The following is a 25,892-nucleotide window of genomic DNA, read 5'->3' as shown; positions in this document are numbered from 1 at the left end:
TGGCGCACGGGGTCGGTGGCCATGTGGCCGGCCCGGGGCCGTGCTGGCTCCTTCCGGGACTCTGCGGGGCCGTACGTTCGCCGGATTGTCCTTCCTGTGATGTCTGCTGTAAGAAGGCCTTGGACAAAGACGCAGCCTCTGGGGAGACCGAGTGTGGAGCTGCTTCAAGTTTGGCTGTGGCCCCAGGAGGCAGCAGCCTGAAGTGGTGGCGGGGTCAGCACCTTCTCCCTGCAGGACTCAGGCCAAGTCCAGTTCAAGAGTCTCCTGAGCTCCCCTGCAGATGGAAGTCACTACCCCTGGTCTCTCAGCAGACCGAGCGATGGTCCTGACTGCCCCAAGCGACCCTCTTCAGCCCCGTCTTCCGGAGGCCCGACGGCGTCTCCCGCCCACCACATCCTGCGCCTGTGTGACCTCAGTCTCTCCCCCAGGGCCCTTGGGCCTCTCTGGTCCCATAAGGGTGAGCCAGCGGCGCTCCAGTCTCTTTTGCTAGGAGTGGGTCCAGGCAGGGATTGTGTTCTGCTGTGTTTTGGGTAAGTTAGTGAGAACCCAAGTCTTGTGCCCGAGGAGCCTTGGAGAGCAGAGTTTTGTGGAGCTGGTCCTGCTGCGGGGGATTTGGACAGCAGGATTCTGAGGAGACAGGAACGCCCAACCCCAGAGAGTCCTGAGACCTGGGCTCTGCCTTCCAGCGTGAGGCCGGGCTCGGAGGCAGGTATCCTGGGCTCCACGGGGACCTCGTGGCTCCCAGCCCTGTGGGAACTTGTGTGCTCTGATTTCCCTGGGCTGAAAGGGTCCCCAGTGGAGTCCAGACTCGGGCTCTGGTTCCCTGGGGACCCTGAGGGTTTCCGCCTGGGTCCACAGCCTGGGAGATCCGCCCTAGGCTCCAGGTTCGGGAAGGACTCCCTGTCACAGTAGCTATGGGGAGCTGATGGAGGCATCTCTGAGGACCTCCACCCGGGAGGTACCAGGACCCGTGGAGCAGGAAGCCCCTGAGAAACCTTGTGAGGCTTCCAGACAGGCCCATGCCCTCTGTCCTGGCAGGGCGGGCAGAGCTAAGGCCATGCCCAGAGGTGGGGGAGGCCTGAGGTGCTTCTGGCCATGACCCTGGAGCCTGGCAGTGCACCCCCTAAGGATGGCACACCAGCAGCCCCCTGTGTGCCCAGGTGCCCTGGGAAAATGCACTTCCCCTGAGGGTGGGCACAGGTTGCCCCATCCCACCATGATCCCAAGGACTCAGAGGGGTGGGGCCAGGACAGCGTGTCCCCTGCCAGAGAGTGGCATTGATTCGGGAGGAGGGCAGTCAGAGGAAGCCTCCCACTGAGTGGTCCACATTCTGCCACCCTAGACCCCATCCAGCCCTAGGTGGGGCTGCAGTCGGGGCAAGCTCTCCTGGGGCAGGACCTTGTCAGGAGGCGCCTAAGAACAGAAGAAATAATTCAGTGAGGCTTGGAGCTCAGCACGCCGAGTGCCCAGGAAATGCCGCCACATCCTCGCGGGCAGTGACGTGAATGGGGAAGAGACTGGGGCCCATACTGCCCACATCTGCCTCTGCACTGCAGCTGGTCACCCCTATCCCCGGGTGCCTGTGACCGGGCTCCTGAGTCCGGGGCTCTTGTGCCAGGAGTGGGACGCAGAGATCTTCATGCTGAGTCCTGGGCATCCCCAGCCCCCCGGCCCCTCCCGGGTCCCCCGTGCATTCAGGGCCTCCATCTGCTGAGCTCTGACTTGCCCCCACTCCGCCATCAGGCCAGAGCTCCCAGGGTGCAGGGAGACCCCAGGAGAGGGAGGTCATCCAGGGGCCTTGGAAGCTGGCAGGAGACACAGGTCTCCGAGGAGGGAGGGGGGCGCAGATTCAGATGTAAGAAGCCCAATCGCATTGCGTAAGTGGATCCAGCTGCCAGATGTGTGGGCAGCTGCGGGGGGCGGCCCCGGGGTGCTGGGCCCAGCTGCAGATGCTCTTTTCTAGGTCAGGGTGACTTCGGAGTGGCTGCGACTCTCCTGCCGGGGGCGGCAGTTGCCTGGGGGAAGACCCCTTTCCCTTTATTCTTTTTTTCTGAGGCTCAAAAAAAAAAAAAAGAAAGAAAGAAAAGAAATGGAAATAAAGCACCACATTCCCACCACGGCAAACCAGCCTCGATGATGACATTGCTGTATTTGCTTCCAGTGGTTTTTTTTTAAATTAAGGTAAAATTTACGTATGGCGAGATGCATGCTTTTCCAAGGAGACTCCAGCCCTTCCTGTCGGCGTCCCCTCCCCGTCTGTGGCTCTGACTTAACCGCGGCGGATGGGCCTCTGGCTCCTGACCTTCAAGGAGCCGGAACCCTGCTTCCGAGCGTTTGACGTCTGGCTTCTTCGTTGTGTGACTTGGAGCTTCCTCCGTGGTGTCGTGTGTGTCGTGGCTCATTGCTCTTCATTCCTCTGTTCTTCTGTCTGAATAAACGGAGGCAGTGTCCAGCACCTGTCAGTGGACTCTGTTCCAGCTGTCGGATTAGGAGCGGAGGTGCCCGCGTGTGCCCAGGTGCAGATCCGGGTGGGCGGCTGGTCTCTCGCTCTGTCCGTTATGTGTGTGTCTGTCTGTGTTTTCTGCATATGTTAATGTTTTGACTTCTTTCAGACCCAAGACTGCTCCTCCTGGGGCCAGTGAGCTCCCAGCGGGGGAAAGCTTGCCTGGAGCCCACCTTTGCCAGGGCTGTGTCCCCCGGCCCCCGTCAAAGTCTCCCACTAAGCCATTGTTTCCCCGCCCTACACAAGCCAGGACCAGGCAGGGGAGCACAGTGCTGCAGCTCAAAGCCTGCGGGGCTGTTCACGCCACCTGCCCTGTCTGTCCTGGGGAAGCCCCAACAAGGCCCCAGGCCACGGCTCCCCAGCCCCTCCTGCCTTGCTTTCCGGGTGGGCCTGCCTGGCGTGACGTGGCCCTGCCTCTTGGGAGGTGCGATAATCTCTCAACAGCATCGGCCTCAAGTTGCCACTCCATCTCCCGGATAGGTTAGGGCCGGGCCCGGGACGCTCGAGGGCATGGAGCTGCTGCAGGGCTGCTGGGTTAGCAGGTACCTCTGGGGCAGAGGCGGTTCCAGGCTTCTAACGTGACTGTGCCCTTTCACCTTTGCCTGGGAGATGCTGGGTCGGGCAGCACACAGGGCACCTGGGGACGCTGGCCCCGGGCATCGGCAGGAAGTGCCTGGAAGGCGCTCACGGTGTGTGCACAGACCTAGATGAATAAAATGCCGCTTCCGATGTGTGCCATGCTGTGCATTTGCATCCAGGGCTGTGTCCCCCGGCCCCCATGCTGGGTGCAGACGACACACCTGACGGTGGCATTGTCGGGGGTTTGCAGTGGGCTTGAGGCGATAATGCCGACACTTTCCACGTGACTGTGCCGTTTCCACGCCCACCGTCTGCAGACCGGCGCTTCCACCGCGCTAATCCTGGCTGACATTTCCCGGCATTTGCCTGCCTGCCTTGCGGGGTAGCGTGTACAGCGTGTGTATGAATCCTCCGAGGCATGACAAGGCATTTTCTTTCACAGATGGAATATGCGTGCACAGCCAGCACCAGGAATCCCTGCCCAGCGCGCCGGCCACGACCCGCCCAGGTCACCCACCAGCTCTGCCTGGCACTGCCCGGCCCTGCTTTCTGTGCGTGGTGTACGCGTCCGTCGGCTCCCGAGCCCGGGTTGTCGCTTGCTGTGTGGCCGCTGCACTGCGGGCTCCCCAGCCTGGTTTACCTGTCGCCGGCTCGGGGCAGCTGTGAACAGACTTTGGTGCGCGCCTGTGCGTTTCCCTGGGAGGCCGACCCGGGAGGCCCTGCTCAGCCGTGGGAAGGGCGGGCGCGAGGTCAGCTCAGTGAGCTGCTGGTAAAGGCTTTGCCAACGCGGCCGCATGGACCTTACCTCCGCCCAGGGTTCCAGTTCTCCCACCGTGCCAGGGGCTCCTCACTTTTTCCAGTCGGCTCTCTCTTGCCGTGTTTTAAATTGCATTTCTCTAAGTACCAGGTAGAGTTGGGGCATCGAATCGGGAGCTTATCGGCCATCCAGGTGTCTTCTGTGGCGGGTCTGCTGTCTTCCGTCAGGGGTTTGAATCTCTATTTTTTATTTCTGATGTAATTCCGCCGCAGTCGGGAAGTTTTCCACTGAATTTCAGTGCTTGCAAATCTGTCAGGCTTGTTACCGGGTCCGGCTTCTGGTCTGTCCTCATCAGCGCTCCACGTGGCCTTGAGAAGATGCATCTTCTGCTCGGTTTCAGGGAACGTTCTAGAAATGCCAGCCAGGTCCTGCCTGCTGAGGGTGTCCTTCAGGCCTTCCACACCCGGGCCAGTGTTCTGTCCACGTGGGGTAGGAGGCTCGAGAGGGAAGCTGAGGTCGCCAAGGAGCATCTCGGCTTTGCCCTCCTTGCAGGCCTGCTGGCATTTGCTTCGCGTATTTGGAAGCTCTGTTACGTGGCATTCAGGGCTGCTGTGTTCTCACGGCGGCTGCCCCTCACTACGTAAGGGCCCCTCTATCCCTGGGGTTGTTCCTTCCACGCTCTCAAGTCGACTTTTCTCAAGATAACGTAGATGCTCCAGCCGTCTTTTGAGACGTTTCAAAGGACGTTTGCCAATCTCTCCTTTTAACCTCACTGCACTGTTTCATCTCTTGCAGACAACATGTAACCACCATCCTCGTCACGCAGAAAGCTCCTCATGTCCCTGTGTAGCCAAAACCCTCTGCGCCCCAGGAAGCCGCTGGCGTGATTCCAAGCACTGTCGATCATGTCTGTTACGTTCTAGAACTTTCATGAAGGTGGAACACGCACCTTTGTGGATGGCCTCTGTCATGCAGCGTGGCGTTTGGGGTTGTTGACAAAGAGTCAAACTCTGTAAAATATTTTTAGAGATTTATTTTGAGCCAAATATGAGTGGCTATGACCCATGACGCAGGCTCGGGAGGTCCTGAGAACAGGTGCCCAAGGTGGTTGGGGCGCAGCTTGCTTTTATTTATTTTAGGGAAGCATGAGACGTCAATCAAACACGTTTAAGAAACACATTGGTTTGGTTCGGAGAGGCGGGACAACTCAGAGCGGGGGCTTCCAGGCTGCAGGTGAATTTAGACATTTTCTGGCGCACGGATCTAAATGGCAGTGGTTGAGTTTATCTGGAGACCTGGGGTCAATAGAAGGGAATGTTCAGGTGAAGGCAAAGGATTGTGGAGACCAAGCTTCAGTGTGCAGAGGAAGCTGTCGGACAGCAGGCTTCAGAGAGAGCAGCTTGTAAGATATTTTTTATTGCACGTAAAAGGGTGCCTGGCTCTTAGCTGATTACCTCCTGGATCTGGGAAGGAAGGAAACGGGGAAGGGGAGTCGCTACAGGATGTAGACTCTTCGCACAAGAGACTCTGGCAATTCTGAGGTGTGTCAGGGAAATACATTTTGGAGTAAAACATTTTGATTTTTTCCTTGCCTCATAATGTTATGCCAGAGTCAGGCTGGAAAGTCAGTCAATACACAGGGTCAAATGAAACCTAGGTGGTGAGAGTTTCTGGTTTGTGGGGCATGACTCCCTACACCCCTTAGATAGGAATTTGAGCAAGATCAAAACATCAGAGCTTGGTTGTCGGGGTATTTGTCCGTGCTGCTGAATGTATGTAATCCTCTCAGCTTTATGGATACGCTGCTGTGTGTTGAGTAATCGATGGACACACGGGTTGCTTCCAGTTTGGACCCGCTCTGAGTCAGCAGTCACGCACAGGCTTCCTGCGGACACCAGTTTTCATTTCTTTGGGGCAAATACCTGGTAGAATTGCTGGGACACAGGAGGGCTGTACTTCTCTTCTTCCTGTTTTTGAGACAGAGTCTTGCTCTGTCACCAGGCTGGAGTGCAATGGCACAATCTCAGCTCACTGCAACCTCCGCCTCCTGGGTTCGAGCGATTCTCCTGCCTCAGCCTTGAGAATAGCTGGGATTACAGGCACGCGCCACCAGGCCCGGCTAATTTTTGTATTTTTAGTAGAGACAGGGTTTCTCTATGTTGGCCAGGATGGTCTCGATCTCTTGACCTCGTGATCCGCCCACCTCGGCCTCCCAAAGTGCTGGGATGACAGGCGTGAGCCCCCAGGCCCAGGCCCTTCTGTTTTTTCAGTGGTTATTGCTTCGTGTGTCCTGTTGAAGAAGCTTTTGCCTACTCCGAGGCTGCAAATGTGATCTTCCGTTTTTTTCCTTTTGGAAAGTGTAGCTCTGGCTTTGGTGTTTAGGTGGATTCTTTGAATGAACAGTTGTGTTTGGCGTGAGATGAGGGTGCAGGCTCACTGTTTCGGTGCCGTTCCTGTGGAGGTGCTCGGAGACAGTGTCGTGAGCGTGCTGCCCGGCTCTGGTCCGTCACTGGCCCAGGATTGCCCCATCACAGCTGGAAGCGGAAAGCTGCGTGTTGTCTTTAAATGCCATTTGGAGAATTCATCCTTCGTCAGTGAAAGGTGCTACCATCTCTGCAACAGCGGGATGTGATTAGGCCATCTCTGTTGTTTTTCGTTGTCTTTTGAAGAAAAGCACTTTATTTTGACAGTGTCACTTTTTCCTTTTTTTTTGTTTGAGACAGAGTCTCTCTCTGTTGCCCCGGCTGGAGTGCACCTGCAGCCCTAATCTTTTCTTCAACACGGTGGAAAAGTGTTCCATCCCTTCTGTGGGAGAAAGCTGGTGCAGTCAGCTGCTCTGGAAGCTCCACGTTCCCTGGTGATGGCTCCTAACTCAAAACAAGCATTTATGTTTTCCAAGAGCTTAGTATATTGATCTGAAAAATGCCTCCCACCTCCAAAGAAGAAACGTACCCCAGCTTGCCTTCAGGAATTCTGCCCTCCCACGTGCCAGCCACGCTGGAATGATCTAGAATTTCAGCTCTAGATTGCCACAGACATGACTTGTCTGGGGTGAAGGGCTTGATTATTTGGTCCATAGTAAACTTTGCTAAATGTCACACTTACGGTGGGATTTTCCCAGGTACAATTTCTGATGATTCCCCCTTTTTTTGCAGAATACTTCAGTGTTATTTTCAGAGAAGATCTTGTGTATTACTCCTTCTGACACTGTCTGGGATTCAGAACGTGTTTTCGCCTTATTCCTTTAAGCGATGAGTCTCCTGGATGTGGGACGTGAGCGTGTTCCCTTCAGCGCCGCGAGGTCATCGTCCCAGCCTCTCCTCTGCTGGCCCCTGGTTCTTCTGTAGCTTGGGCTGCAGGTTTGCCCCAGAAAGGTTTCTATTTACTTATTTTACTGCATGTCATCCTTGCACAGGGGCCATGCTATCTTCTCTGTGTCTATTTTAGTGTATGTACTGAAGATTTTTTAAATGGTTTTTTCACCGTCATTATTATGTATTGCATTGAGGAACCTCAGGGTACATTAAAAAATTTATTCGACGTTCTGGGCCCTTTTAATGTGAGATCTTAAATCTTTCTCGAATGCACAGATCTTCAGAAAGTCAGATATCTCAACCTTTCCCCTCCTCTGACTGTTTCTTTCCTGGAAGCGCCCATTGTGTGGGTGCTAACGCTTAGAATTTCTCCTCCTTTCATCTTTCCCCGAAGCCTCTCTGGAGACGTCCCAAGCCTGATCTTATGGCTCTGCTTTTGAAATTTCTCTTTTTATTTCTATACACACATATTCCAGTTGGTTTTCCTTTATAGCTGCAATTCTGGCTTCATGTTACTGATATCCCTCCTTGCCGCTTTAAAGAGATTAAGATTTTTAAAGATTAATAGACTAAAGCGAACAAACATGAATTCTTCTCTGCCTGGCGCGGATTCCCCGGTTCGTCTCTCCCAATGCTTCTGATCTCAGATACCCCACTTTCCCCTGTGAACACCTCCCCATGCGCTGTGTGCGCGTGAACGTGAGTATGTGTGTGTACGGATGTGTCTGCAAATGCATGCCTCGTGTGCGTGTGTGTGTACATGGATCTGGGGAGGACAGTCTCGTTTCCTGTGGGCTACCGTCACACATGCGTGCATCCAGACACATGCACGCACACGTGCACACACGGTGGCCTGTGTCATTCCCAGGCGTCCGCAGTTTCTGCGTTCAGATCCTGGCGTCTCGCCGGGCAGGAGCCTCTGTGAGTGGCCATCTCGCTTTCAGGAGTCTTTGTGGAGACTCTTCTGGAAATGTAGATGTTTGAACACCCGTTTCACCTGGGCCTGCAGCTCTGTTGGCGTAAAATGGGTCACGGGCCTCTGGTTTTCAGCCTTTTCTTCGTCTGTGGTTTTGTCCTCTCTGCGCAGTGCTGTGGCGGCCCTCGGTTCCCTGGCCAGGCGCTGGGGATGTTCTGACCTTCACTGTGCCCTGGTGGGCGTCGTGGCCGCCTTCTTCTCTGTGTCTGGCCCACGGCTGGCCCCACCCTCCCTTTTCCCTCCTGCCTCGGGGAGGAGCCAGAAAAGGCTCTACTCTTGCAGCTCTGCTTGGCCATGGGACCGACGCCTGGCCACGGGGATGCAGCTGACAGTGGCAAGGACACTTCTGGGACGTGGCCTTCCAGGTTCAGGCCAGCCCTTCTCCCTCCTCTTCTTCCTGTGATCGGAACGTGACGTGACAGTGGAAAACCAGGGCAGTGTCCTGTGTGGAGGATGCAGAGCCACGGAGGGAAAGAGGCCTCCCCGTGGCCCTAAGAGGGTCACTTCCACACCGCGAGAGCCCATGACATCTCATCCTGTTATTGTTACTCGAAGCCACATCAAGCCCTACACAATCAATACATTTAATTACTTTACGGGAGGTGGCAACGTGTTCAGCTTAAACGTCTGCTTCCCGGACAAGGACAGTTGCAGTCTTTGTCACTAGGTACAAGCAGACGTCTCCAAGTGGGACCCCTGTTAACACTGCTGCTCTTCACCCAGCATGACCCCGGCCCCTTCCCCCGAGGGAGGCGTGACTCTTGGAGCAGCAGCAGCCATCTTGCGACGAAGAGCACCTACTTCCCAAGGACGGCCACACAGCCTGGGATTCCCGCCGTGTCGTTTCCTGCCCACAGGACTTTACATGTGATGGCAAAGCCTGATGTGGGGAAGCCGATGACAACTCAGCTCAACACGGTACTAATGAATGCACGCTGCTGCAGGGGTTCTTTTTCTATTTAAAATTCTTTGAGTTGGAATCTTTCTTAAAACCTGTGTTTAAAGTGGGTTCGGTGGCTCACTCCTGTAATCCCAGCACTTTGGGAGTCCAAGGAGGGCAGATCGCTTGAGCTCAGGAGTTCAAGACCAGCCTGGGCAATGTGGCAAAACCCTGTCTCTATTTTAAAAAATGCAAAACCTTGGCTGGGCTTGGTGGCACGCACCTGTGGGTGCAGCTACTCGGAAAGCTGCGGCGGGAGGACCACTGGGGCCCCGGGCGGCGCAGAGCTTGAGTTTAGAGCTGCGGCAGGAGGACCGCCAGGGCCCCGGGCGGCACAGAGCTTGTGTTATTTAGCTCGCTGCTGTTGCTTGTTTTTCTAACTTCGTCATAGCTGGTGAGTAAGTTCTGAACGGCACGATCCTTTGGAATGTGAGGTTTCTTTGTGGCTGAGTTCAGGGTTAGTGTGGATATTCCATACACGCGAGGAGAATTTTTCTCCATTGGGCTTGGAGTTCCGTACTTACCATCAACTCACGATGATGGGCTGTATTATGAAATCACTTCTGTGCTCTGGCTCGAGTTCAAATGCTCCATGCCCTTTCCCAAGAAATGTACTGAATCTGCAGGACACACTTCCCCCACCGTCTGCCCTGGTGTGTGCGCACGCGTGGGTCCCCGTGTCCCGGCTCTGCCATCCCCACTGCCCTGGTCCCTGGTAGATGAAGGGACTGGCAGCCACCCTTCACCCCCAGGTGCAGATGGCAACAGGCAGGCTCCTCTACAGTGGGGTTTCCTCCACTCCCGTTTCTGACACTGCCTGGGCCACAGCCATCCTCTGAGGGTGGACACGCCTCACCTGGTGGCGCTGCGGGCACAGCGCCCCCTGCCCCAGCCGTGCATTCCCCCCAGGCCTGCAAGCAGCCACCTTCCTGGGGGCTGTGCCCGCCCCTCCCTCTGAGCTCATCTCTGAGCCATTCTTCCCAGTTCCCCACCTTGCAGGTGGCTCTCAGCGGGGGCTGTGAAGGGCTGGAGCTTCCAGGGTTGCTCTTGGGGACTCAGGCAGAGCCACCTGGCATTGCCTGCACACATACGCACAGTTGCATAGCCCCTTAGAGTCCACTCGCCCATGCCACCCTATGACTCCAGCACGAGCCCGGGGACTCCATGACCTCCTCACAACCCCAGACTCCCCTTTTGAGGCTGAGAATCGTCTTCAGCATCAGCAGGGTAGGGGGGTTCAGGCAGCTGAGGGGCTAGTGGGGATTAGAGCGGCCCTGGTCCCTCCTGCCAGGCTGCCTCCTCCCAGCTGCCAGCATGGTCTCCATGAGCCACCCAGTCCCTTCATCAAATTGGAGCCTCAAGAGAGGGGGTCCTTTGGAAGGTTCTGGATGCCCTGTGAGCTCTGGGCTTGATTCCAGCCCACTCCCGTCTCATCACCAAGGCTGCTGACTCCACTGCTCAAAGAGCCTTCTCAGCTCAGCAGGGGACATTGAATTCCCAGCCCTGGAGAAACCAAGTGAGCCCAACCAAGCTGTGTCACTGCTCACACAACTGAAGCCAACTTAGCTCCTGGACAGACAGCAAGTGACCTAGTGCCCTCCCTGCAGGACACAGGGGCTGGCTTAGGCTGTTGCTCCCAACAACTGTGTCTCATACCTGCAGCGAAGGCTAGAACTCAGCCCCAGATGCTGCTTTACCTGCACCTACTTTGGCCAAATGCTGTCTTTGTCCCTCAGGGCAAAATCTGTCTTGATGCCCCCTGATTCTGTGACCTCTGACTCGTCCACAAACCTTGGGAATTTCTAGTGGCCTGTTTGTATTCTCACGCTGCACTGGGGGCTGGCATTTGGGGCTGCTTCCTGGCCTTGGCCGGGCTGTGGCTCCCATGGCCGCAGGTGCTCCCCCGTCTGGCCGACGCTGCCTGTCACTGTTCGGTCTCCAGGTCTGCTTGCGTCCTGGAGCAGGTGAGTTGTGGATGCAGCGTTTGCTCTGAGGCTGTTCTGCGCTCACCTCTTCGGGGTACACTTTCGGTTCTTCCTTCTGTCAGCATCAAGGGCCTCTCTTTGCTCCTTTTTAAAACCTTTCATTCTCTCCTCAATGATATGTGCTCCCTCTTCCTTTCTGGCACCTTTCTTGCTTAGCTGTCTAGGTGGGAAGTGGACTAGGTCCTGAATATTGGTTTGGAAAGGAAGGTGTTCCTGTATCACCCCCATGGGCTACGAGGCCCAGGAGCCCGCGTGTGTGTTCTGAGTTTGCCCCCATGCTGTTTGGGACACAGTAGGGATAAGGCAGTAAGTCCAGGCTCACGGAGAGCCCGTGATGGTTGGGAGAGACCTGGGCAGAGGTGCCGAGGAGCATGCAGGTCAGAAGCCTGCCAAGGGACGCCCTTGCCCTGAGACCCTGAGGACCAGGGGTGACGGTGCCAAGTCTCATCAAAGTAACGTCCCCACACGAGGAACTCCACACAGGGCTGGGCAGGGGAGGGATGGCCGCTCACACACAGAATCTGAACTCCTTCTTGGGCGGGGGGTGGAGGGGATGAGGAGGTGGACAGGGTCCTGCTGCGCCCAGGTGCGAAGGCGTTGGGGCTGGGCGGGAGTGCTGCTCTGAGGGAGGAGCCAGCACGCAGGTGACCGGAGGGCCAGCAGTTGAGCTGCTGTCTGCATGAGGCGCACAGTGAGGAGGCCCCGCAGGGCCCCGCCGGGCTTCGATGAGGCCCAGAGAAAGGGGCAGGGCATGCGGGTGGGCCTGTGTGAGAGCTGCTGAGATGGCTGTCCTCCTGACCTCGATTCGCAGTCAGCCCGGCCCCTCCCCTTCCCCACTGGGGCTGGGACTACAGGGCTTCAAGGTGGGGTGCACAGAGCCAAGGTGGGGGACACCCTCCCGGGAAATGACTCCCGCCTCACGTGGATGGGCGAGCACTCGGTGGTTTATCTGAACCTGGAAATGCTACAAAGCCAAGGGCGTGGGGTGGGCCGAGGCCACTCCTTCCCTCTCCTTCCACCTGCAGGCTCTCCCTGAGTTTTCGTCCTGGCTTCTCCAGGATGTGGTTGCCCTTGGCGTCCAGATAAACCCAGAGAGGAAGGCACAGGGTTCCGCGGGGCAGTGCAGAAAACATCCTGGCAGGAGAGAAGGGCGGACTGATCTGAGAGGCTGAGGACGGCTGGGCACCGGCTCAGGGCCAGCGTCCGGCACTGTGGCCACCCCGAGAGCCCACGTCCTGGGTCTCCACACACCGTCTCCAGCAGGGCCGGGGGTGGCAGCATTGTGGGCAGAGTGGTGGGCAGGCAGAGCCATGGGCAGGGCCCTGGGCGGCCAGGACTGTGGGCAGGACTGTGGGTGGGCCGTTCTCTGATGGGTCTGTGGAGAAGCAAGGCTGCTTGTCTCTCGCTCTGGAGTCTGACCTGACTCTGGGGCAGCTGCCCTCCTGCCCCATCCTGACCAGGAGCCCCTGGGTCTCCTGCCCGTGCTCCTGGGCCCTCCTAGCCCCGGCAGAGTCACCTGGCTCAAAGGCACTGGCCTTGCCATGGGCTCAGGTCTCGCACCCAGCACCACGCTCTGGCTCCTGAAGCTACTTGAGGCTGGAGCTGTGCCGCACCCACCTGCGCCCTGTCCCCCACCTGCTCTCTGTCCCCACACCTCTGCCCTGTCCCCATGCGTGCTCCCTGTCTCCTACCTGCTCCCTGTCCCCCACCTGCTCCCTGTCCCCACGCATGCTCCCTGTCTCCCACCTGCTCCCTGTCCCCCACCTGCTCCCTGTCCCCACGCGTACTCCCTGTCCCCCACCTGCTCCCTGTCCCCATACCTCTGCCCTGTCTCCCCGCCTGCTCCCTGTCCCCAGGCCTGCTCTCTGTCCCCACACCTGCTCCCTGTCCCCACACCTCTGCCCTGTCCCCACGCGTGCTCCCTGTCTCCCCGCCTGCTCCCTGTCCCCACACCTGCTCCCTGTCTCCCCGCCTGCTCCCTGTCCCCACACCTGCTCTCTGTCCCCACGCCTGCTCCCTATCCCCACGCATGCTCCTCGGACCAGCCCTCAGCTGAGTTTGGACACAGGAGCCACCTGCCCGGGCTTCCTGAGGAAGGCAGAGGTTACCTGGTGCTGCCATCGCCCCCACCCTGCCTCTCTCATTGACACACCCGGGGCCACACAGGCCCCTCCTGGGACTCCTGTGAGCCCTCCCACAGCTTGCCCGAGCGTCCACTGTGCGAACACCTGAGCTCCACCCTCCCTGCTCAGGGCCTCCTCCACCCCGGCCTGCGACGCTGCAGCCCACGAGATCACGCAGGCTCCTGGCACGCCAGTCCATCTCTGGGACCCCACATTCCTGTTGCCCCCATGGGGTCCACAGTTGACCCTGCTTTTCCTGGGGCCACCCGCCTGCCTGTGCTGGGCCCCGTGCTCTCAGCACTCCACCCTGGACAGCACGAGACCCTACCCCTCAGCCCTTCAGGAGCTCCTCCTTCCTGAATGCCCTCAGCCCTGGCAAGCACAGGCAGCAGGGGCTCACCTGCGGCTCCCAGAGGGCCTGGGTCCTAGCCCCTCTGCCGCCCAGGGCTGCCCGTCTGACCAACAGCTCTAGGCTCCCCTGCAAGGGAAGGGAAGCATATGAAGACAGAGAAACGCAGAGGCTTGGGCCCTGTCTTGACGGGGGCAGAGGGGGTCAGGGCCCTCCCTGGGCACAGGCAGCAGGTGCAGTCCTCAGATGGAGGCTGAGAGCTGGGGGTGGGGGCAGCAGCGTGCCAGGTCCCTGTGCCCCACACAGGTGCCTCCTGGGCTCCATGACGGAGGTTGGCGGATGGTCAGGTAGGGAGGCGTCAGGTGCGGGCCCCGTGACGGTGCCTGTCACCATTATCTACACAGGTGGGTACAGAAGGGGCCGTTTATTCTGAGCAGTGATGCGCCTTGCATCCGCCAGGCTGTAACCAGGCCACCGTGGGCAGCTCCCAAGGCCAGGGCAGGGGCTCCCGCAACCCACAGGGCTCCCTCCAGGTTGCCCCGTTGCCTGAGATGTCTGTGGGGTAAGGGGTGGGATTCAGCTGATGCCCCAGCAGAGCAGAGATGCCCCCGCTGCTGCCCCGGCCGGTGCAGAACTCAGTTCTTTTCCAGCTTGGTCATCCCCTGGTCCGTCCTCCCCACGGACGCCCCTCTCTGGCTCCAACTCCCAGAATCAGCCTCTCCTCCATCTCAGCGTCCAGGCTGTGACCTACCACTGCCACCTCAGAGGAGGAGGAGCGCCAACAAAGTCACGGGAGCCTGCGGCTCTGCGCTGAGTGGGGAGAGGACGGGAGGACGGGAGAGGGAGGGAGGAGGATGGGAGGGAGGCTGGGCACTCGTGGGTGGCCCTAAGCGGGCAGCTCATGTTTCCTGGAGACTGGGAAGGGGTCACCTTGAGGTTCCCGGGAGGCCAGGCCGAGGCCAACCTCTGCGCCATGACTGGCTTTGTGTGGGCTCAGGAAAGCCCCGTGTCCTCACCCCAGCACCCCAGAGGCTGGACAGTGGCGTCTCCAGCAGGGGCTGCTGTGGTGACACAGAGCAAGGCCCCAGCCCCAGGACCAAGGGACAGCCGGGCCCCACCTCCCCACACTCCCTCCCTGTACTGGGGAGGCTGGGAGCCCAGTACCTCTGCCTTCAAGGTGGCGGCCACCACGGCCCCATTCTCCAGGAAGCAAGGACTCACTGCGGGTGCCAGGGGACCCCAGGGGCTCAGCACCCGGCTCCAGCTTCTGCTCCAAGATGGGCATGGGGGGCCTGGTGTTCTCGTGGAAGAAGGAGTCGAACTTTGACACGTGTGCTGTGGGGAGGAGGGGTATCAGCAAGACGCAGTGGGGGGCAGGGGGTGCGAGGCCTGTGCAGTCCATGCCAGGACACCTGGCCCAGGCATGCTAACGGTGGGGGAAGGTGGCCTCCCCTGGCCAGTGTGAGGACAGACAGGTGTGCTGGGCACAGGTGCAGGGCTGCTGACCTCACTCACCCTGGATGGCGGACTCACAGGCCTGGCTCACGAGCTGGTAGAGGGTGGCGAGGGACTGGGGCTCCCCCTGCAAGGGAAGACGGAGCAGCTTTGGGACCTGTGTGGCCAGTGCCTTCCCAGGAGGACCCAAGCTGAGCCAAAAGACTCAGCCTCACTCACCTTCTCGCCTCGTTCCCCTCTGGGCCCTGGCAGCCCCTGATGAGAAGGGAAAAGAAGTCAGCAGAGATGGCCTGAGACCACAGGTGAGAAGTGAGATGGCCCTGGGGTGGATCCTGGCTGGGGCGGCCCGACAGCCACAGCGGTGGTGTGACCTCACAGGGCAGGCAGAGCCAAAGCCCCATCCCAGATTCCCAGATCCTAGGAGCCCATGGTCCTCGCCTGCACCCCAGAGCGGGCACGGGAGAGGTTCTGCCTCGGAGTCCCGAGTGGGGCTGGAACTTGTGCCACAAAGGACTGGCCCCTGGCTGTAGATTTTGTCCTAGGGGAGATGGCGGGTGTGGGGTCCTCACAGCTAGGACACTGCGGAAAACAGACCCTCCCTGGGCCCAGGCCAGGCCTGTGCCAGGCACTTCCCTGCCATCTTCTGTCTTCCTCCACCTCCCCAGCTCCTCTGGGAACCTGGAGCCCCGCTAAGGGGGAGGCCATGGAGCTGCTGCAGGCAAGGCGTCCCCCGGGGATACTACAGCTGCCTCTCTCAAGTCTGTCCCCCACCCCCATGGAACCTGCAGCCCCACCCCCTCCCCTCCACCAGGTCTGTCCTGGGTGGAGCTGGGGGAGGTACAGAACCAGCCCCCAGCTCCACTCTGCACCAGCACCAGCACCAGCACCAAGCTCCCAGCTCAGAACAGGCCTCCATCAACAAATGGGAAGTCCCTGAGCAGTTGACAGGAAGTGTCCCAGGGTGGTTAACAGGAAGTCCCTGAGCGGTCAACAGGAAGTCCCTGAGCAGTCAACAGGAAGTCCTGGGTGGTCAACAGGAAATCCCTGAGTGGTCAACAGGAAGTTTCTGGGTGGTCAACAGGAAGTGTCCCTGGGCAGTGAACAGAAATCCTGGGTGGTCAACAGGAAGTCCCTGAGTGAGTGGTAAACGAGAGGTCCCAGGCAGGCAACAGGAAGTCCTGGGTGGTCAACAGGAAGTTCCTGGTCAGTCAACAGGAAGTGTCCCTGGGTGGTCAGCAGGAAGTGTTGAATGTGGGGCTTGTATCCTTCACTCTCCTGCCATTGGCTGGCTGGTGGGTGTTGGAAGTGGACTTACTGTGGGCCCCACAGCCCCTGGGGGTCCTCGGTCTCCGATAGTGCCCCTGGCTCCTGCCATGCCCTGGAAGCCCTATGGAGATACAGAAGTCAGGGTTTGCCTTGGGTTCCCTGACATCCCAGGGTCCCCCTGACCTGACTAAGGGTGGACCCCTGGCTGGACCCAGCCTCCTTCAGACCATTCCTCCGACAGGCTGTGCCTCCCCCTGCCCTGCAGCTCTCCTCCAGTGCTGTCGGCACCCATGCTGCTCTAAATGTCCCCAGCTGTGCCAGCTGCCTCAGTGTGACTGCAAGGTGGGCTTCCCCCGAGAGAGGTGCTTGCAGGGAGGCAACTTGGCCTGCCCAGCACTCAGCCCGAGGCTGATGCCAGGAGACCCCCTCCAAGGTTTCCCAGGAACTGAGTTCACAGCACAGAGCACTGGGAAGCACGCCCCTAGCCTTCCAGCAGAGACCCCAATCCCAGGACCAGGGGACACAGAGCGAGGCCCCAGCTCTGTGGAGGGCTGGGGCTGCTGAGCTCTGACATCCTCTCCAGAGACCAAGAGGAAAAAGCAAGTCCCACAGGAGACGTCAGCAGGGACCGGGGCCGCGTCCCTACAGCCAGCCTGGCCCACCTGCCCTCCCCAGGATGCCCAGGAGCCCTGGCCCTCCCGGCACTGTGGAGCCTCATGTGCCTGCAGATCTGCCCCGTGGGTGCCAGATAAACCCTGGCTTGGGGACAAGCAGTGCTCCTGGGCAGACACCCACCCGACCACAGGGCTCTGCAGAAAGTTCCAGCAGAACCGAGTCCCTCCCTGGCCACTTCCTGGCGTGAGGTGGGTGGCAGCTGGTGTTCAGACTGGCCTCTGCCTGGCCCCTGGAACCCAGGAGCCCTGGGTGGGGGTGGGCTCACGGGAGGTCGCTGCTTACCCTGGGGCCAGGGGGTCCAGGCAGACCAGCAGTTCCCTCCAGGCCCCTCATTCCCTGATGGCAAAGGAAGGGGCGAGCTGGGTGGGCTTTGTGTTTGTACCCACCCCTCCCATGGTGACAGCCCCGCAGCAGCACCCAACACACCCTGTGACCCAGCCAGCAAAGGTGAGGTAGCCCCCCCCACCATGGTGACGGCTCCTGCCTGGGGTGGGCTGGAGGCCCCCTGCCTTCTGGCCACATCACAGGCTGAAGGGGGTGAGGCATGGGGTGAGGCAGGCACCCCGGGGGAAGCACTTCCCCCTCCCCACCCCGCAGCCCCCATCTCCGAGACCCACCAGGCCAGGCTCTCCCACCCCGACAAAGCTCTCCAAGCCCACAGCCAGCACCTTTGGTCCCTGGAGGCCAATTCTCCCGGGGATGCCTTGGTGGCCAGGGTGGCCCTGGGAGAGAAGAGAAGGGCCAGCCAGGCAGGGCCAAGGTCACATCCAGAAGAGATGGCCCTTCCTGTGAACGTCACCCTGACACCTGTGCCCCCCCCCCGCCGCACAGAGGCCCCTCTGTTCTCTTCCCCACCTCCATCCCTGTCCTTTCCCCCACCCGTGGTCCCCTGGTCCCAGCCATGCTACCTGTAAGCCTGGGAGCCCATGGTCCCCCTTTTCTCCTTTGACCCCTGGTGGACCCTGGAGGGGAAGATAGGCTGGGCAGCAAAGCGGAGGGGGCACAGGGCAGGAGGGCGGGGGGGGGGTGACACCTACCACAGGTCCCTGGACTGCACGGCCCTGGGTCCCTGGTGACCCCTGCTGGCCTCCAGGGCCTTCCGGTCCCATCTGTCCAGGTGGCCCCGGCTCTCCCTGGAGATACAGGCAGTGGGAGGGCCTGAGAAGGGCATGCTGGCTGCCCCTCCTGTGGCCCCTCTGTGGCCCCGCCTGTAGCACCTCTGTGGCCCCTCCTGTGGCCCCTCCTGTGACCCCTCCTGTGGCCCCTCCTGTAGCACCTCTGTGGCCCCGCCTGTGGCACCTCTGTGGCCCCACCTGTGGCCCCTCCTGTGGCCCCACCTGTGGCCCCTCCTGTGGCCCCTCTGGGTCACAGGCAGCCTTACCGGCCTTCTGGGCATTCAGACCCAGGCCCGTGGAGACGGCTCCATTAAAGGAGCAGGGGCAGCCCCAGCACCCTCACTGCCCACCCTGGGAGGGTCTGAGAGAAGCTGGTCCCACAGCAGGCATCTGCAGAGCTGGAGAACCACAGAGCCGAGCCTGCGAAGCAGACCCACCCAGCCCTCCCAGCCCTCCCCTGCCCAACTCTTGGTTCCAGCGGGGGCCTAGGGGGCAGAAATGAGCCAGGAAAAGCCAGAGATCCCCCCACAGGCCAACTGTATGGAGGAGACAGAAGACTTTCTTAAGCCCTGGACCCCAAAACACTAGTCTGAGGCTTTACGGGAAATCCAGCCCTGTGGGGTAGAGGGCGCTGCTGCTATTTAAACTCAAATGATCTTTTAAACAAATCGAGGTTCCAAACACTGTAAAGAAAACTGCCACAGTCTTATTTATAAGCATCAATGAAAAATCCAAAATAAAATGTCAGCAAGCTGAATTCTGTCGCACGTTACGTGGGTAACGAGAATTCAGCCACCACGTCAGATTTTCGGCAGGTGCAGGAATCGCCCGGTATTTAGGGATATGCCACAATCAACAGCTGATAGCTCCACGAGGCGGTTACTTCCCCACATCCACAATGGCACCAGAGCTGATTTAATGTCCATTCTTGAAGTTTTAAATCTAATAAGCTTTAAATCTAATCTTGAAGTTTTAAATCTTCGCTACCACATGACGAAATACAGCTGCCCCTGCTACCAGGACAGCCCTGCAGCGTCCGGTGCTGGAGGCCCTTCCGTGAAGCCAAGAGGAAAATGAGAAAATGTGCTGTCGCCGCTGCTCTGACACAGTCCCGGAGTGCTCACCGGCACCATCAGACAAGAGAAAGAAATCGCCACCACTGCTCTGACACTGTCCCGGAGTGCTCACCGGCACCATCAGACAAGAGAAAGAAATTGCCACCACTGCTCTGACACAGTCCCGGAGTGCTCACCGGCACCATCAGACAAGAGAAAGAAACCGCAGTAACCAAGACGGAAAACCGACGGCAAAGTGTTTATTTGCAGGGGATGCCACTGTCAACCCGGAAACCCAAGAAATCAAATACGATAACGGAGAAAGATAGCTGGGTACAAAAAATAACACAGAGGGATAGCGGCCTGTGCGAAGAGGATGAGGCCGAAGCTGGAATGAGAGAAAAGACCTCGCTTATAATAGCAACAAAAAAGAGGGAATGCCTCTGGACGAAGGAGAACGGAGCAGGTCTGGTGGAGAGGCCGTCCCCACGCTGTACTGAGGGCCACAAAACGCCCTGGGAACCAATGGGAAGGTGGCCGTGTTTCTGGATGAGAAGATTCAACACCATAAAAACATCATCTGTCCCTAAGTGTATCTACAAAGTGAACGTGGTTCCAATAGAAACACCAGCTGAATTGTTCAGGTTAAACGGCTAAGTTGATTCTACAGTTCACTGAACAATAAATAAGCAAAGAGCCAGGAAAATTCCGGGGAAGAAGACAGAAGAGGACCAGCCCACCTGCATCAAAATTTTAAATAAATCAGTAATAATTTAAAGGAGCATGACCCTTGCACGTGAACAGCAGACAAATCAATGGGACAGACCAGAGCATCTGAAAAACCCCAAAGTCCGCAGGGGCCCTGGGACATCACCGCAGCTACGGTGCTAAACTTCTGCGAGAGGCTGGCTGTGTCACGAAAGGCTCAGGCGACCAGAACGGGCTGTGAAGAGGCGAAGCTGGAGTCCTCCCCGTCCTCCCCGTCCTCCCCAGCGTGGTAACAAACGTGGACTGTTGGGAAGGCCCTGGAGGTACCAGGAGGAACTGGGAGGAGTGCACTTTCTACTCTCGGAGGCTCAGGAAGACCTTTTAGAACAGGACACGCAATTCGGAAGCCACAGAAGAGCGCAGTAACATCGACTGCGTGACGTTATTTTAAATAATGTCTGTATGGAAATGCAGATGGCAAACAAGGTCAAAAGACAGGAACGTGGCAAACGCAGTCAAACTCACATCACAGACACAGGGCTGGTTCCATCAAGTAAACGGTGAGCCCACAAATTAATAAGCAAAAATAACAGTGGAGAAGAAGTCAGAGGACGTCTCCAGCAAGAAAATACTGGCAACTTTCAAAGGGTGTTCGGGGTGCTTGGAAGAGAAACGCATTTCCATCTATCAGACGGCTCCCAAAGCAGCCAGTTATGCAGGGTGGGGGTGGGAGGCCACCACTGGCTCCCTGCCCGGGAGCGCCCTGCATGGCTCTGCGGGGGCGTTTTGGGGCATCCACCCCACAGCCCAGGGGCGTGTGCCCTCCCACCCAGACACTCTCCTGGGGAATCTGAGCCTGAGATGCGCCCTCAGGCTCCAGCACAACCGCTCGGACAGAGGGAGCATGGCAGCCCAGGCACAGCGGGGCGTGCGTCTGTGCTCACGGGGATGTGGCACTCTTTGGAAGGATGCCGGGGACAGGCAGGTGTCGGGGTCGGGAGGAGGGCGGCCTCACTGCACGTCTGCCACGCCTCCAACATCCTGCGCCATGCTTGTGTGATATCTGGGTTAGGAAATGACTAGAACTGAGCCTGGAGAGTGGCCCTCCCACGCCTGGGGTGGGTGCTGCTGTCCTCACTGGGTGCACCGTCTTCAACATCCCTCTCTGCAGAACCAGAACCCACCCTCGAAACCCCTCCCTGCACGCCGCGCATTTGCTGAGCCTAGACACATTGGAAAATACTCCGTAGACCTCAGCTCCTGGGTCCAGCCCGGCACAGACGGCACCTGGCTCTCGCCTGCGCAGCAGAAATCACACAGGGCCAGCCAGGCTGCCGACTGGACAGGTGGCCTCACCTCCCCAAGCCTCAGTTTCCCCACCTGGGCCATGGGGTTCATCCTCCCTATCTGGGTGAAAAGGGCACTTTCACTGTACCTAGACCCAGGGCCAGGCACCCAGCAGGCACGTGGGGAAGGCCATTCCAGACCCCTGGGCCCCTGGGGCGCTGGGGTTCCTGCCTGTCTGCAGCCTGGGGAGACCCCACCCTGCCTAGGGAGGCTCTGTGCCGCTCCCCACGTTCTCAGGAATGCACTGGGAGGGGCGTCCTCTTCTGGCAGCTAGGACCCAGGCCCCCCACCTCCCAGGACTCCCCAAAACTTACCCTGGGCCCTGGGAAGCCCTGCTCTCCTGGGGTGCCATTCCTCCCTGGGAGGCCCTGCAGAGGCACAAGGAGGGCTGAGCCCCCAGAACCACCCCATGCTGGGCCCACCCTGGGCCCCTAGCCGCACCCAGCTGGACGGTCCACTACCGTCCAGGGCAAGGGCAAGCTAGCCCATCCACCCTTCTCACAGGCAGGCAGCTGTGGGTTCAAACCCCAGCCCCCTGGGTGGCCAGGCCTATGGACACTGAGCTCCAGTGAGTGTGCCTGACCAGTCCTGTGCAGCCAGCTCTGGAAGCCCCAGCTGTCACCTGTGGGGTCCTGGAAACTTGGGGTGAGCAGGTCCGAGGGCCTCTGAGCACCCACCCCATGGTCGGGTTCCTGGCCTGGAGAACCGCCTCCCCAAGGCCTGAGTAGAGGTCCCTGTGGCTCCTGCTACAGTAAGCTGGGCTGCCAGTACCCAGGACAGTGGCCGTCCAAGTGGCTTGACCCACAGCGGCCCACGTCAAACCCTGGGCCACAGCACAGTCCTGGAGCCCCGCTGCACCCGGGCCCCCTTCCCAACCCTGACACTAGGAAACACTGGATTCCATGCCAGAGGAAGGCTTAGTGGGGGGAGGAGGGCTGGGGGAGGAGGGCCTGGGGGAGGAGGGCTCAGGGTGGGGAGGAGGGCTGGAGGGGGGAGGCCCAGCGGCGGGAGGAGGGCTCAGGGAGGGGAGGCCCAGCGGCGGGAGGAGGGGGCTGGTCCAGGCCTCTGCCTCACGGCCCAGGGCAGGCGCAGCAGGGAGGAGGCTCATGAAATACAGCCCAACTCTGCGTCAAGACCGGGGGATGGACGGGGGCGGGAAGGTCTGGGTTCCACATTCGCCATTGGCAGCACTACGTCAGCCAGGGGTCCCTGGTCACCCCAGGGAGACACTGCTGGACTCACTGGGGGTCCTTCAGGTCCTGGGGGTCCAGGGGTCTCTGAGGAACAGGTACAGGCAGACACGAAGGCCGGGCAGGTCTCTCCATCCCTCTGGAAGAAGAGAGACTGCTTGTTAGAGAGACCCTGGCTCTTGCCTGACCGTACGGCTGAGCTTAGCCAAGGACACCTGGGCTCCAGGGAAACTTCCAGACCTGCACCTGGAGGCGAGGGGAAGGTCTGGGGCACAAGCGCACAGTGGGCACGTCCCGGGCTCAGGCCACAAGCCCCTGTGTGTGCAGCCAGCCCTGGAACCACCCTGCCAGGCTGTCCGCATGAGCCCCAGGACGGAAGGGCACCTTCTCCCTCCTTCGCTCCCCCATCTGGGCCCCCAGTATGGCCAAAGCAAGCACCGGCTACATGGAGGAGTCACCGAGGACCCGGCGGCGCTGGGAGGGGTTCTGTGGCCTGGCCGTGGGCCCCCTCCTGACTCATCTGCACCTGGCTGGGCCCACAGAGGTGGGCGTGGCCCCGAGTGCGGCTGGGAGCTTCCCAGCCTGCCCAGAGCCTCCAGTACTCTTCATCCAGCACGCACCCCCAGGCTCGCCCTCTGGCCCCGAGGCCACCTCCTCTGAAAGCCTTCCTTGATTTCTCCCAGCACAGTGACAATCTGGACAGGCCGATGCACCCCCAGGCACTGTGACCTCAGTGGGCACTTGCCCTTCCTTCCTGGAACAGGGGCAAGGGACGGGCACACCGGGGCAGGGAGCCCACAGCGCCGGGGAGAGGGATGGGCCTACCGAGGCAGGGAGCTCACAGCACCGGTCCTCATTGGCCCAGGTGTCACTGCAAACGATCTGCAGCATCTGAAGCTGAAACTGCAGCGCAGGGGAGCTGGCTCAGCCCCGGGGCTCAGAGAGGCCGCCAGCGCCGCCAGCCAGGCCCAGCAGGGCAAGACCCCACTCACCGCAGCGGAGCTGCTCCGGGGGCCCCTGGCCTTGGCCAGCCTCCCCAGCATGATGAAGCCGGCAGCGGGAGGGCTGCCCACCTCCCCGAGGGGCCGCTCAGCCACCTTCCGGCAGTCCACGTACAGCCTGACCTTGGAGCGGCCCACGGCCACGTGCACCTGTGAGACAGCAAGGGGGATTCCCCACAGTCCAGGCAGGGCCAGCGCCCACCTGAGCCCTCCAGCCAGGCCAGAGACGGGGAGCAACACCCATCACCAGGGCCTGGGGTCAGGGCCTGACGTCACCTCAGGTCTGGGAGGACCCTGGGAGAACCCGCCCTGCCGGGCCTCGGCTTCCCCTCTGTAAAATGGACTGAACAGCCCCTGCTGCAGTGGCCTCCCAGGGGTCTGCAGGACCCAAAGACAGGGCGGGCGGCTCTTCTACTCAAGACGGAAGAGCCGGATCAGAGGCACCGAGCCTCAGGACAACGTCACTCCCGAGGAAAGTCCTGCTTCTAGGGAGAGGTGTCGGCATCCGCAGGGCCCTGTGGGGGGCGGGCTGTCCCAGAGCAGGGGAATTGGGGGGAGGGGCTGTGAGTTCAGCTTTCCAGGACCTTGTGGAAGCTCCCGAAGAAAATCTTCCTCACTTCCTGCGGGTCGAAGGTGGCCTCCTGCAAGGCGGCCCTGGGGTCTCGGTGGAAGTAGGTCAGGGACTTCCTCCCGGCTGCCAGGGACGGGGCGGAGCAGGTGAGAGCGGGCAGCGGCCAGCTGGGCCTAGACCTTGAGCCGGGCGGCCCCCACGACAGGCTGCTCCGCGCCAAGCTGGAGGTGACCCTCAACGCAGCCCACAGCCCCCTGCCCGGGACACCTGCCTTCCACCCAGGGTGGGCGCCAACACCCCTGCTGCCAGGGGGCCCAAGGGCCTGGCCTGGAGGCTGGACTTCCTCCGAAGGCCTCCCAGGGTCTGGGGCCTCCCTGCCCCCACTCCTCCTGACTGCAGGGGGTGGTGACTCGGGGCCCACGTCACCGTCCAGCAGAACCCCGAGAACAGGCTGGAAGTCCTCGGCCGTCATCTGCCACAGCGCGAAGGCCTCGCGGGGTGTCTCGGGAAGCAGGCGCAGGAGGAAGACGATGGTGTGCTCTGCCGGGAGCGGGGCTGGGTGGATGTCACTGTGGGAGGGTTGGGGGAGGGGGAGGCGCATGAGCAGACCCCAGGGCGGCTAAGCCTGGCAGGACCAGCCGCTCACCCAGCCCCAGCCCCAGTCCCTGAAGCTGCTCTGAGGGTCATGGTGGACCCCTGCACCTTCCCAGCTGCAGACTGAGCATGGAGGCCATTGGCTGCCTGAGAGCCTGTACCGGTGGGACTACAGATCTGAGGATATATGAGGCCACACTGGGGGTTCCTGCCTCGGCTTCCCCATGAGTAACATGGGGTACCAGAAGGATCGAATCCCCTCCCACTGAATGCAGAGGGTTCAACAGAAGTACTTGGAGGCGCCAGGGGCAGCCACACAGCCCAGGGTCATCCCAGGTCACGTCCTAGACGACCCCAGCGAGGGCTCGCCAAGACCCGTGCTCCTGGAGGCCCCCGTGAGGGTGAGGGTGTGCCGGCGCAGGACACCCCGCAGGAGGGTCCCGGGGTCACGGAAAGGCAGCTCTGCTTTGGGGAGCGGCTCCCGAGACTCACGCTCATTGGCACTGCCCAGCAGGTCCTCACCAGTGCCCAGTGCCCGCCCCTGTGCCCGGCTAAGTTTGTTTGTTTATTCGCTTGCTTATTTGTAGAGACGGGGTCTTGCTTCATTGCCCAGGCAAGTTCCAACCTCCTGGACTCCAGCGATTCTCCCGACTCAGCCTCCCCAGTAGCTGGGCCTACAGATGTGCGCCACCACACCTGGCTTTCACCTTTAGCATCTAAAGCATTTTAACTTAAAACATCACGCAGCGGATGTCATGGTTCAGGGTCAGGATTGACAACCCCCTGTGAATAAGGCAGGGTGGACATGAGGAATCGGGAATCGTCTCAAGTCTCCCATAAATCCAGCTACTGGCAGATCCGTCTCATCGCTGCAGATGGGAGAAAGGGCTGCTCACAGGAGACCAGCCTGGGGCTCTGGCACGTTTGATCAGTCCTCGGCCCACGCAGGAAATCCATCCACATTTGGCTGAAAAGTATGCCAAGGGCTGGCCTCACTCTGCCCGAGGAGATTTTACTAATTTTAAAACGTGAATTTCTGAAGTGCGAGTTCTGAGGTGAGTCTGCTGGTCGCTGACGTAGCTTTTAAAGGCCGGGGGCACTGTCCTGTCCCACAGCCTCCAGGGGTCTCCTGCCTGCATGCACCCCAGGCCCTGCTCATCTTCAGCGGCCCTGGCATACGCGGTTCCAGCTCCACGCCAACCCTCGTCCTCGCACCTGACCCGTCTTGTCAGCTGGGCGTCCTTGAAGAGCGTGAAGGTCGGAGTCCCACCGAAGGCAGACGGCTCCATGGCCACGCCTCGGATGGAAGCATAAGCCTTCTCCACCAGGCCGAAGGTCACCATCAGGTCAAACCCTGGGGGACACGGTGGGGGAGAGGGCACTGAGGGA

General features: G+C 59.9%; 1 protein-coding gene and 1 non-coding gene across 2 annotated transcripts in view; both read right to left on the bottom strand.

Moving 5' to 3' along the window:
- Nucleotides 1-7,209: 7,209 nt before the first annotated feature.
- LOC135277088 (U6 spliceosomal RNA) lies at nucleotides 7,210-7,311 on the bottom strand. Its single transcript, XR_010344690.1, has one exon. It is a non-coding gene; the product is annotated as a U6 spliceosomal RNA (small nuclear RNA).
- An 871-nt stretch (nucleotides 7,312-8,182) lies between these two features.
- Nucleotides 8,183-25,892, bottom strand: part of COL20A1 (collagen type XX alpha 1 chain) — a 35,909-nt gene continuing 18,199 nt past the window's right edge. Inside the window, 25 exon segments of the mRNA XM_012440432.3 lie at nucleotides 8,183-8,526; nucleotides 9,293-9,369; nucleotides 9,926-9,980; nucleotides 10,062-10,148; nucleotides 10,896-11,024; nucleotides 11,377-11,675; nucleotides 11,976-12,188; nucleotides 12,241-12,376; nucleotides 13,253-13,394; nucleotides 13,578-13,610; nucleotides 13,612-13,655; nucleotides 14,691-14,861; nucleotides 15,060-15,108; nucleotides 15,201-15,236; nucleotides 16,297-16,368; nucleotides 17,205-17,258; nucleotides 17,591-17,644; nucleotides 17,831-17,884; nucleotides 21,462-21,515; nucleotides 22,390-22,476; nucleotides 23,163-23,240; nucleotides 23,330-23,488; nucleotides 23,923-24,032; nucleotides 24,336-24,478; nucleotides 25,719-25,857. Of these exon segments, the coding sequence (XP_012295855.3) occupies nucleotides 8,183-8,526; nucleotides 9,293-9,369; nucleotides 9,926-9,980; nucleotides 10,062-10,148; nucleotides 10,896-11,024; nucleotides 11,377-11,675; nucleotides 11,976-12,188; nucleotides 12,241-12,376; nucleotides 13,253-13,394; nucleotides 13,578-13,610; nucleotides 13,612-13,655; nucleotides 14,691-14,861; nucleotides 15,060-15,108; nucleotides 15,201-15,236; nucleotides 16,297-16,368; nucleotides 17,205-17,258; nucleotides 17,591-17,644; nucleotides 17,831-17,884; nucleotides 21,462-21,515; nucleotides 22,390-22,476; nucleotides 23,163-23,240; nucleotides 23,330-23,488; nucleotides 23,923-24,032; nucleotides 24,336-24,478; nucleotides 25,719-25,857 (2,819 nt within the window).

Source organism: Aotus nancymaae, unplaced genomic scaffold (genome assembly GCF_030222135.1).
Source record: "Aotus nancymaae isolate 86718 unplaced genomic scaffold, 86718_ANA_hifiasm-v0.15.2.pri h1tg000029l, whole genome shotgun sequence".
Lineage (NCBI taxonomy): Eukaryota > Metazoa > Chordata > Mammalia > Primates > Aotidae > Aotus > Aotus nancymaae.
This window is presented reverse-complemented; position numbering and strand designations above follow the sequence as displayed.